The 12,047-nt window shown below is 33.8% G+C and overlaps 2 protein-coding genes across 2 annotated transcripts; both read left to right on the forward strand.

Moving 5' to 3' along the window:
• The first annotated feature begins 1,741 nt into the window (after positions 1-1,741).
• LOC112023421 (protein LURP-one-related 15) lies at positions 1,742-6,010 on the forward strand. The gene is made up of 3 exons (XM_024056029.2): positions 1,742-2,288; positions 2,635-2,862; positions 5,594-6,010. The coding sequence occupies exons 1-3, from the start codon at positions 2,022-2,024 to the stop codon at positions 5,738-5,740; spliced, it is 642 nt and encodes a 213-aa protein (XP_023911797.1). The 5' UTR covers positions 1,742-2,021; the 3' UTR covers positions 5,741-6,010.
• Positions 6,011-7,190: 1,180 nt separating this feature from the next.
• LOC112023439 (protein LURP-one-related 10) lies at positions 7,191-8,744 on the forward strand. Its single transcript, XM_024056045.2, has 3 exons — positions 7,191-7,768; positions 7,864-8,091; positions 8,438-8,744. The coding sequence occupies exons 1-3, from the start codon at positions 7,265-7,267 to the stop codon at positions 8,579-8,581; spliced, it is 876 nt and encodes a 291-aa protein (XP_023911813.1). The 5' UTR covers positions 7,191-7,264; the 3' UTR covers positions 8,582-8,744.
• Positions 8,745-12,047: the final 3,303 nt, after the last annotated feature.

A 12,047-nucleotide genomic window follows, 5' to 3' on the forward strand; every position in this document is an offset into this window, starting at 1 on the left:
ATAAATTCTTAGAATATACAAATTCTCTGAACTGTGATAAAACAAGATTAATGAAAAAGAAGAAGAATTGACAACTATCATAAAGTAGTCAAATCAAATAGAAATGCGAAAGTCAAAACAATGAAGCTCAGTTTCTAAACTTTGCATTCTAAGGGGTGAATCAAGGTTGTGCTGTCCAGTAATATCACCATCCTGATGCCATTTCTCATTATATATTATTCAACAAAACACTAGTTATAGAGATAGTATCTAACATCAAATTGCCTGGAATAAGTTTGCTTCCCCTGACATGAATATTGAGTCTATCACAAAGGCTCAATACTCATTTGAAACATAAAACTGGGAACAAATACTGACAAATATGTATTTAGGTGACCATATCATTAGTAATTCATATTAAAGAAACCAATAATAATCAAGGCAAAGAAATGTCCACACTACAAAATTGTGCCAATAATAAAAATCGAACACTGAACACTACTTCTTTAGATGGTATCATGCCACCGCTAGATGCATACAAACTTTAGTCCAAACCTTGACACCTCTTCCTAACAAAGCATTTTAATGAACTTGAGCCACTTTCTAGCAACTCAAAACACATACATCCGTTGGGTTAGATTGGGTTTACGATATTGCTCAACCCAACCCGTAAAAATTGGATGAGGTTGGGTTGTTGGGTTGGGGGCCTTGGAATAAATCCCGAGTCCACTCAATGTCTATGTGGAACTAAAGTAAAATAAATGACTATCAAGCAAATAGCAATATAATGGAAACAATAAATTTCGGCAAGCATCAATAGACAACACATCTACAAAAGAATACCAAATTTTATATGAAAAACCCCTCCGAGGGAAAAACAACAGGACAACTCCAGAGAGTATCCACTATGAAATAGATTACAATTATCAAAATTATGTCAAACTTAAGTCTACAATAAATTGGATATACTATAAATAAATATCATGCAGTAAATACAATCTCACCACAAAATCAATCAATAGCAAAGATCTTTCTTTTAAACACTTTAACTCACTTTGACTCTCTATAGTTGTAGCCCTCAAAAATTCTCAAGAGAAATCTACCAAATTTATGTGTGAAAAGTTATGCAAAATGTTCTGGCATCAAATGTACTTAATTTGCTTCAGCTCCTTTTTCAGTTTTAGCGTGTAACACACTAACACGCTTAAGGCTGACTTGTGAGACTTTGGGAGACTAGCTCATTAATGAACAAGTGCTGCAAGTCTATGAAGTGTGGGCTGGAGCCCACCAACGGTACCACCGACCCAACAGGCCTTGGGGTTGATTGTTAAGCCTAATTAAAAATTGAGTTTTCATTAAACAATTTAAATTTATTTTTCAATAAATAATTACAATTTACACAATTTTGTTTAATATTCCAATTTTATCTAATCTAAGTCACAAAATATTGAAATAAATCGAAGAGAAAAATTAAAATACAAAATAAATCAAATTAACAAATTCAAAATGCATATATTTTTTAATCTATTAGATTGGGTTGGGTTAGTCATATTCTAGCCCAAACCCAATCTAACCCCAAAAAATAGAAACAAAACAAAACCAACCATTAACCTAAAAAAGGAACTTTATGCATAGGATTGGGTTGGATGGTTAAGAATTTACGGTGCCGACGTGTTGAGAGCATGCCCTAAATGCAAAGATATCTCTTATTGATTTACCAAACAACAACCAAAAAAAAAAAAATTCTTAATTTACCAAAAATAAAAGAAATGACGCGTGCACTGTGCACATGTGACATACTAGTATGAGATTATCACATACCCAAAATATCAACAAGTTCTCCCCAAAAAAAAAAAATCAACAAGTAATGATTCTGAATTTGACAAGAGAAGAGGCACCAGTACGATCCACATTTAACGGTCCCTTACACTGAATTATAAAACAAGCCTCACACCAAAATTCAGACCCAAAAGCAAGAATAGTGCGAGTCTTCACTTTTTAACTCATTCCTCTTCAATTCAATCCCAGTTCTCTCTTTGATCATGGCTCATCAGCCTATTCCAGCTCCAACTCCAGCTGGTACACAATTCACTAGCCCTATTCCGATCATCGGTCCTCAGTACTGTGCATCTTACCCTGTTGATCTTGCTATTGTCAAAAAGGTCTTGACCATTACCGATGGCAACTTTGTTGTCACAGACATCAATGGTAACGTCATTTTTAAAGTCAAAGGTACCTTACTAACCCTTCATGACCGTCGTACTCTTCTTGATGCTGCTGGAAATCCCATTGTCACTCTTCGAGAGAAGGTTTGATTTTTGTTTTTTGTTTTCCTCCTATTGAGTCTAGCAATACAACTGTTGACTTGTTCTGTGTTGATCGGCGCATAATAAAAGTGGTGTTAACGATGAATTCAATTGAAAGTAACGTTTTTCTCCGATCATAACGTAATACATGAAGAAAAGTTGTGAAAAGTATGGTGTCCAGACAGAATAAAGTGATCCTTAAATTCATGGTTCTATGTTTTGATTTTGTTATATTTTTTGTGTTCTTGGCTATTTGCAAATGGTCATGTTATTTGAGTTTTACAGCCTATGCAATTGCAAATGCTTAATTATAGTATTATACCAAAATATTTTGTTTCTGTTTATGCAGATAATGAGTGCACATGATAGATGGCAAATTTTTAGGGGTGGAAGTGTGGAAGCAAAAGACCTAATTTTTAGCGTTAAGAGATCTTCAATGATCCAATTTAAGACCAAGTTACATGTGTTCTTGGCAAATAACACAAAAGAGGATGTTTGTGACTATAGGATCGAAGGGAGCTGGAGTGAACGATCTTGCGTCATTTATGCCGGAGAATCTAACACGGTGATTGCCCAGGTGAGATTCGTTTCAATAAGTTCTGAACATAACATTTTTAATAACTACTAATATAGTCTGTTGTGAATGGTGCGTAATTAAAGTGGTTCAGTGATGCTTTCCAAAAAAAAAGTGGTTCAGTGATGACATGAAAGTGATCATACTCCAATCACAACAATTGTGAAAAAAGAAAAAAGAAAAAAAAAAAAGAAAAAAAAAGTAAAAAATATATTGTTCCTAGCATTACTCTCTTTTATTTTATTTTTTGTTCTTTCTTCTTTTTGTAAATTTTTTTTTGGATACAATAGGATTTAAAGAAATATTACATGTTCATCAGTCAAGATGCTGAACGTAGGCAAGATTAGACCCCGTTTGTTTTTTTTTTTTTTTTTTTTTCATGACCACAATAAATTTAGCAATTATTTTTTTTGCTGAACGTAGGCAAGATTAGACCCCGTTTGTTTTTTTTTTTTTTTTTTTTTCATGACCACAATAAATTTAGCAATTATTTTTTTATGAGAATAACTTTCACTAGAGCTGAAATTGAAGTACAACAAAGTGAAGGAAGCAGCACCGTTACAAGCAATCCATGTGGACCAGATTTCTCACTACTGGAGGAGACACACCTCTCCACACCTGACTAATATTATTACGTCTAGCAAACCAAGCAAGCTCGTGTGCCATCCTGTTGTACTCCCTTTTCAGGTGCCTGACCTGCCAGCTACTAAACCAATCAAGAAGAGAAAGAATTCCTTGGACAATATGGCCCATTTCTCCTTTGACTTCCTTGGATAAAATTCTTTGCACTACAGAGAGTGAGTCTGATTCAATAGTAATATGATGAAGGCACATTTCCTTTGCAAGTAGAATCCCTGCTTCCACTGCTAGAACTTCAGTCTCATCCACCGAAAAATTGCCTTGGAGTACTCTGCAAAGGGCAGCAACAATCTCTCCTCTAAAATCCCTTATGACCAGCCCAATGCTTGAGCATCTCCCATCATCTGCAGTAGCCCCATCAACATTTATCTTGTATACACCAGCAGGGGGTTTTTTCCAACTAACCTCACAAGACAACGGACCCACCAGAAAAAGTTTTGACGCTTCTTTATAATCAGACATTCATTGCCAAATTCCAGACTTGACTTGCCTCCTGGCTGACCGACTCAAACACCCTCTGGTTTCTATTAAGCCAAATATGCATAGTTTCCAGGTCCCTAATAGTTCCTGCATGTAACAATCTTAATGCAGTGTCAGCAAAATCCAAGTTTTCAGCCCCAATTACAAATGGACAATCCTTCCATTGATTCCATACTTCCTTCACAACATCACATTTAAAGAGAGAGTGGGGGATTGATTCGCCTTCCTTTCCACACAAAGGGCACATTCCGTCTGTGTTTACCCCTCTCTTCTTTAAATTTAGCATTGTTGGCAAGGCATTAACACAAGCTTTCCATGTGAATATTCTGATTTTTGGAGGGATTTTTAACTGCCATATCCGTTTCCATAAAGGAATTCTAGATTCACCATGAGAACACTCTACACATCCAGCTGGGTTTATTACATTGAGGGCAATATAATATGCACTCTTCACTGAAAATTCCCCTCTTTTGTTTACGACCCAAATCAACTTATCCTCAGGTAAATTGTTACTTAGCGGTATATTGAGGATTGTTTCTACCTCAAAGGGAAGAAATAAGGCCTTCAGTATATCAACCTTCCATCTTTTAGAGTCTTCATCAATTAATGTAGAAACCATAGGAAAATCATCAAAAGGCCGAGGGGGAGAGATTACCTTATAGGTTGTTGGGGTGGGAGGCTACTTGTCCTCCCATATGTGGATTAGCTTGCCATTGCCAACTCTCCATCGGGTATCCCTCTGCATCACTTCAAGTGCTTTAAAGATGCTTCTCCATATGATGGATTGTGGCCAAGCTTTGATTTCAAAACATCCCCATTTGGGTAGTACCTAGCTTTATAGACTTTGGCACAAAGGGAACCCGGATTGGTCAGGAGTCTCCATCCTTGCTTCGCTAGCATTGCTAGATTAAAAGCTTGGAAATTTCAAAAGCCCATACCACCATTTGACTTTGATTTACACATCTTAGCCCAGCTCACCCAAGCAATTTTTGATTCTTCTTGTCTCTGCCCCCACCAAAACCTTCTTATCATCCCTTCAATCTCCTCACACAACCCTTTCAAGATTAAGAAGCAGCTCATTGTATATGTGGGAACCGTTTGCACAACGGCCTTTATCAAGATCTCCTTTCCTCCTATGAACAATAATTTTTCCTTCCACCCCGCTAATTTCCTCCCAACCTTTTCCTTCACTTCAGCAAAAACTTCAGTTTTAGATCTTCTAATGATGGAAGGAAATGGAAGGAAGCCCCAAATATTTACTTTGTCTAGTGTCTTGCATTGGCCAAGGATTAACACCTCACGTCTTTTTTCATGGGATGTGTTGTGACTGAAGAAGACAGATGACTTATCAGCATTTACTTTCTGCCCCGAGGCAGCTTCATAGCAATTAACCTAATCGAAACTCACATTTGCAATTATTATGAATGTCATGTGAATAGTGATAACATATTGTAGAAGTAATTGACTTTTTAGCCTAAATAAATTAGTGTTTGAGTACTTCCAAAATATCAAGACGTTTGCACCTTTTTGGTTCTAGTGAAATTAATGATTTACATGCTTCATTTAGCAGGCTTAAATGTTAGACAAATTCAACTGGTTAATGTGGAAAATGCAGATGCATAAGAAGCAAAACATACAAAGTGTTTTGCTCGGAAAAGAAAACTTCTCGGTAACAGTTTACCCAAACATCGATTATGCATTCATAGTTGCGCTTATTGTGATTCTTGATGACATTAACGATGAGGGAGCCAACGACGATTGAGATGATTTGTAACAGCACGATTGGAAGGAAATTAATGTGTGCCACTTTTGTTATTTTCACCACGAGTGAACTTTCCTCGATTTACTTAAATAATGGGCTTTGTAGCTATAGTTGAACATATTCTCCTTGTATTGTATTGTATTAGGGTCTGGGCCCCCAGGTCTCTTGTTATCTCATGTTATCCTTGTATTGTATGGTTGAAGGAAATGAGTTGGGCGTGCTTGCTTATGGTAGTTTGTGTGAACATTGAATAATAAAGCCACCACAGAGTTGAGTCTAATCAGTAAAGCCACTTTAAGCAAATTCTGAAGTAACATCGTGAGACATGGCTTTTGAATCGTTCAACCCAAACATTTAATCCAGATTGTATTACTGTTACCACTTTGTTGTTCTGTTACTTCACCTTCTTTTCTTTTACTTTTTCTTTTACATTAAATTTAAGAACAAACCTAATTTCACAATCAATTTTACATGTTAAAGGTGTTAAGTTATAATTAATCCTATATGATAAAGTACAAAACTTAAGTATAGTATTTAGGTGTTATTTCTTAGGTTTTCCTCTTAAAATTCATCTATATGACTTTTTTTCTCAATGGATGAAAGTATATTTTTAGTTAAGTAAAGTTATATAGTTGAATCTTAAGAGAAGAACCTAAGGAACAACGCTTAAGTACTGTACTTAAGTTTTGCCTTATAATAAAAGTAATATCAGTGATAAATCTAAGTAAAAGTGATATAGTATGTTACTCTAATTACAATTTGACATCTTAACATATTGCAAAAATGAGTGTATCCGTAGAGTTATTTCTTTTAAGGGGATACCTCACCATTTTTGTTGATAAACATTTTTGTATTATTCAAAACTCTGTAAAGAACAAAAAATTTGGAAATTTAAATATTTTTTGAATAAAGTGCATTGATCACCTATAACATTTAGCTCTAAAAAAGAAAAAAAAATTGCTACTCTAATTTTTTTTGACTTTATTATTACTTAGAATTATGGGATTAGTTTTTTTTTTTTTTTTTTCTTTCTTTCTTTCTTTCTTTGTGGTCTTTTTTTAGGCGAGGCTTAGGTACGTTTGGATAAGTTTTTCTCTTATTGGCTCACATACACTTTTTAAAACCTCACTTGTTAGAGGTAAAATTGTATTTTTGCAAGTTTTCAACTAATAAACAAATCAGTTTTAACAAACAAACAAACAAAAAAAAAAAAAACTAATTCAAACGCACACTGAACATATTGATAATAGTTTTTTCTTCAAAAAAAAAAAAAATCAGTTCTTCTCAACAAGTTTCCCGTACATAACAGTTGTACGGCCAATTTCCTTTTTCTAAAAATATTGTGTCTTTGCACTGTGACCACAAATAATTACCTGATCTCAAACAAATATTTCTAAAGTGCTCTTTTATTAAACCTTTCTCTTCAAAAGAATGATAGTAATTTGAAAGAGAAGAGGGTTTGGATTTTGGAACAAGAGGGCTACCTATAGTAGATTAAGGCTTAATTTTGTGCTCCCGCTCATCATGGCTCAACCCAATGGTGCACAATTTGATAACCCTCTCTCAATCATGGCTCAACCAAATGGCGCACAACATGCTAACCCCCCAATCATGGCTCAACCAAATGGTGCACAATATCCCCCCATCATGGCTCAACCAAATGGTGCACAATATGCTAACCCTCCAATCATGGGTCAACCAAATGATGTACAATTTGTTAACCCCGCAGTCATGGCTCAAACTCAACCAAATGCTACACAATTTGCTTACCCCCCAATGCCTCAACCTCAACCAAGTGGTACACAATTTGTTCAAACCCAAGCAGTCATTGGTCCTCAGTATTGTGCACCTTACCCTGTAGATCTTTTAGTTGTTAGAAAGGTCTTCACCATAACCGATGGCAACTTTGCTGTCACAGACACTGGTGGCAATGTCATATTCAAAGTTAAAGGAGTATTGTTTAGCATCAAAACACGTCGTCTCATACTTGATGCTACTGGAACTCCCATTATGACTCTTAAACCTAAGGTTTAATATTTTTAATGCACGCGCGCACACACATATATGTGCTAGCTTAATTAAATTGTATATGCTAAAACTAATTTGTTTTGAATTTTGTGTAGCTACTTACCGCACATGATAGATGGCTTGCATTTAGGGGTGATAGCCTGAACGCCAGCAATCTAATCTTTACTGCTAAGCGATCTTCGTTCCTCCAATTCAAGGTCAAATTACATGTGTTCTTGGCAAATAATACACAAGAGGATGTTTGTGACTACAAAGTTGAAGGCAGTTGGAATGAAAAATCTTGTACCGTTTATCATGGACAATCTTCCAATATTGTTGCCCAAGTAAGAACCTATTTCTCATTAATTGTTCCTAATGTAACATGCAATCAATATAAATCACTTCTTTAATGAATTTAGGCAACAGTACTAGTGATACAAAATTTTTTCTAGGTGGCAAATTTTTATTGAAAGTATAATACTTTCATATTAGTCCATCACTAACATCATTTTCATTATGTACTAACAAGAAAAACAAAGCATGTTAGTGGTAGTAAAAAAAAATGTGTAACTTGATCCGTTGATGAATTTAATTAAAATTAAAGGTATCATAGGAAAAGTGATGTTTGTTTAGGAGGCTACAATTGAGAGCATCATAGACTAATTCAATTGATGATTTTGGCAAATGCAGATGCACAAGAAGCAAACCGTTCAGAGCATTGTGATGGGACAGGACAACTTTTCAGTGACAATTTATCCTAACATCGATTACGCATTCATAGTCGCACTTATTGTCATTCTAGACGAGATTAACCAGGAGAGCAAAGAAGAATGAGATGATGAAATTCCAGTTATATGCCTAAATAAAGAGTTTAAACTCTTCAAGCTTGCTGTACGGTACGGAGTGGGGGAAAATAGTAATGTACAAGAAAAACATAACCACTGAATATTTTCTTAGAGCCATAAATATGTTGGTGTCCTTAGCTTGTTGCCTTTGTAATTCTAATATATATATATATATATATATTTATTAACTTGTTAAAGGAACCGCGATCATGTTAGAACGCATATTGGATATGTACTCTTTTTTTCTTTTTTTTCTTTTTTTGGTCCTTCTGGTTTTATTGATTTCTCATAAGAACATTGGAGGAACATTACAATATCTGGAAAATAATTTAAGTATTGGACACTACCCTACGCCTTGAATTGGCTTAAAATTGTAATCTCTTAAGACCTTCATGGCTTTCATATTTGGTTTAATAACTGAAAACCAAAAAGTTTCAATTCTTCCAACTGAATTTTGGGCTTCACATTTTAAATACATGTTGATTTTTCGAATCAACTTCATGTGGCTTATCCTTGTTATAATGGACCATTATATGATGCATATCAACATGTTTGAGCAATGTTTTCATTGACAGACAGCACATTGGGGATCTTGAATTTAGTGATTTAGACTCTAAAGATTTGATTTCAGTGCCAAAATGTCATCATCAACCAATTCAATGCCTTATGAGGTGTATTACTTCTAGGCATGATTTTAAGATCACAAGTTGGTTTGAAACATCATGCAAAACATTGAAAAAAAGAGAAAGGATAAAAGCTAATTTATTTTCACAATATAAAGTTTTCCTGTGACTTTTTTCTGAAATTTCAATTTAAAAATATAAATCAAGCAGTCTTGCATTTTGTAATAAATCAAGGTTCTACAAAGGGCAAACAACTAAAATGCATGCAAAGAACATCTCTGAGAAATGCTCTCGCCTCTTTAAGCTAGCTCCATCCATAGAGAACTCCCAAGGAATATGACAAACTATACTTAGTTGTCCCAAAAGCTTGAACATTTTTAATATATATATTACCATTATTCTAATAATCTTATTTCTTTCTCTCTCTCAAAATAAACCAAAATGAAAATGGTATTGGTATGGCAGTGTTGTGTCCTGAAAAGCAAATACAGTGAGTTCTGTCGATTGTGGTATATACTAGAAGCCCATGATGATTTTGGGCTGGGACAGGGCCTTGGCATTAGAAAATAAGAGTCAATTCTAATCATAAATGGCTGCTGCTTTTGCAGTAATGGGGAGTGATTGTGTTTCCATGGAACATATTCCATCACAGTAAATGTTCGATCATGGTTGATAGAAAGAACTGTTGACTAGTATATGCTTTCATGACTTTTTGAATGTTCCTAAGGATCATTGAAAGTGTCAAACCTTGTAAAGATGCTATAGCAAAGTGATGATGACATCCATCAAATGAGGGTTTTCTTCCCCTTAGATCAAAAGAATTGTAGGGAAATTTTTTCTAAAACCTGATGTTGATGCCAAAGAAACAAATTTTTTTTTTTTTAAATCTGTTCTTGTTTTGGAAACATTATAAGAGGAAAAAGTAATATAATATTTGCTCAAACTTGGAATTGAAATTTCAATCTTGACCGTTCTTTTCCATCACTTTGGACTGGTTTGTATTCTGCGGTGAGATTTGGCATGATGGGGGTATCCCTCTTGCAACCATACTATGGCTTTTTCTTTTTTCTGGTTCAGATTGACAATTTTTTGTGGCTCACAACTTAGCATTACCATCCATCACCAACACCAACTTGTGAGCAGCAGTTAAATCAAATGGCAATATCCTCATGACTCATGAAGTTTACACATTCATATTTCAGTGTTATATCACTATAACACTCTCCCACTGCCGCATTGAAACTTTTTTTTTCTCTGACAGAGAGTTTAAATCTATAGTGTCCACTCCAAATGATAACTCTTTATCATTGGACCAATGCACCAATTAATTTTTTATGTAAGTAAAGACTGAATCTCAAATCTCTTATTCAACAATCAAATATTTTACTAATTAAACTAATTGAAATCATAGACCACGTTGAAACTTAAAAGCCCATGCAAGGCCCAACAATTTAGCGTGACTCTCATGTCCAAATTGAGCTGAGAGCATAATCCACAATATCTTCAAAGGTCAAAGAAAAATAAATTTAGTGGGTATAAATTATTCATCAAGAAAATAATTTTAAAATAATTAAAAATAATAAAGTTGACAGGTAAATCATATTTATTAATCATTTCAAATTGTATTGTTTTAGTCAAAGGTTTACAGTTCCAACCAATAATGCCGGTTCCATCTCTTTCTGTCTAATTTTCAAGGGTGGAAAATTTATAGAAAAAACATAATGTCTATCCTACCCTTTTAACAATAATTATCATTATAATTAAAATTAAAGGGTCATGCTAATGAGTATTTTTAAGACATTAATTAAGAATGCATTTTTAAAAAGTTTTAACACTATTTTTATAGAAAATGAAAAAAAAAATTGTTAAAACATTAATTATTTTTTTCTTTTCCTATAAATTTTTTTTAAATGAATTATTAACTAATATTCTAAGTGTATTCATTAGCATTTCTCATAATTAAATAGTATTATTTCCAGTATTGGATAAGAAACAAAGATTTGATAAACTTGCCCGAGGATTCATGACATCATAAGACCTACAAGGCCTGCTTTTTTTCCCCAATTTTTTTTTTTTAAATTTCCCCAATTTTAAGGAAAAAGAAAAACATATTGTACATTAAACTAGCTAATAAAAAAAAATGAAGTGCATGAGAATCAACTAGAAGATAAACAATTCCCATTTAATATGTGTTTTTAATTTTGAAAAATAAACGTTGATAATAAAATAAAAAATAAAAAATAAACGAACGGCGTTAAACTATATTATATAGATACTTACCCCATGAAAAAAACAAAGAATATTTTAGATGAACCTTAACAAGGAAAGGTCAAACCAAAAACAGTAACAAAAATTCAGACTCTTCTATGCCTTGCTTTGGGTTTTGCTCTAAATTCTATACAAAATTGACATTATCCAAACATTAATCTCAAAATCTTTTGGACCAAACCAGTACAAAAATGACACATAAAAAACGAGAGAGACACAGCCGGCCCTGATAGAGACTTGCAATAATCTCTTTTTGTCCACCCGAGTGCATTATTTCCCACTATTGACTTTTATGATTTTATCACCACCCCATAAAGGCTAAAAGACCCCCCTAATCCCTATCATTCTAATCTAATCTCTCTCACAAAAATTATAATTTATTATTACTAGCCTCATATATGTGTCATCACGCATACTTGCTCTTTAAAAAAAATATAACTACTCTTTAGCAATAATAATAATAATAATAATAATAACTATTCTAAAACAAAACGTAACAATTTGAACTTACAAGAATTTTGAAAACTTTGGTACTTAAAATTTTAGATGTTGTTAAAATTTTAT

Source organism: Quercus suber, unplaced genomic scaffold (assembly GCF_002906115.3).
Source record: "Quercus suber isolate HL8 unplaced genomic scaffold, Cork oak 2.0 scaffold_173, whole genome shotgun sequence".
NCBI lineage: Eukaryota > Viridiplantae > Streptophyta > Magnoliopsida > Fagales > Fagaceae > Quercus > Quercus suber.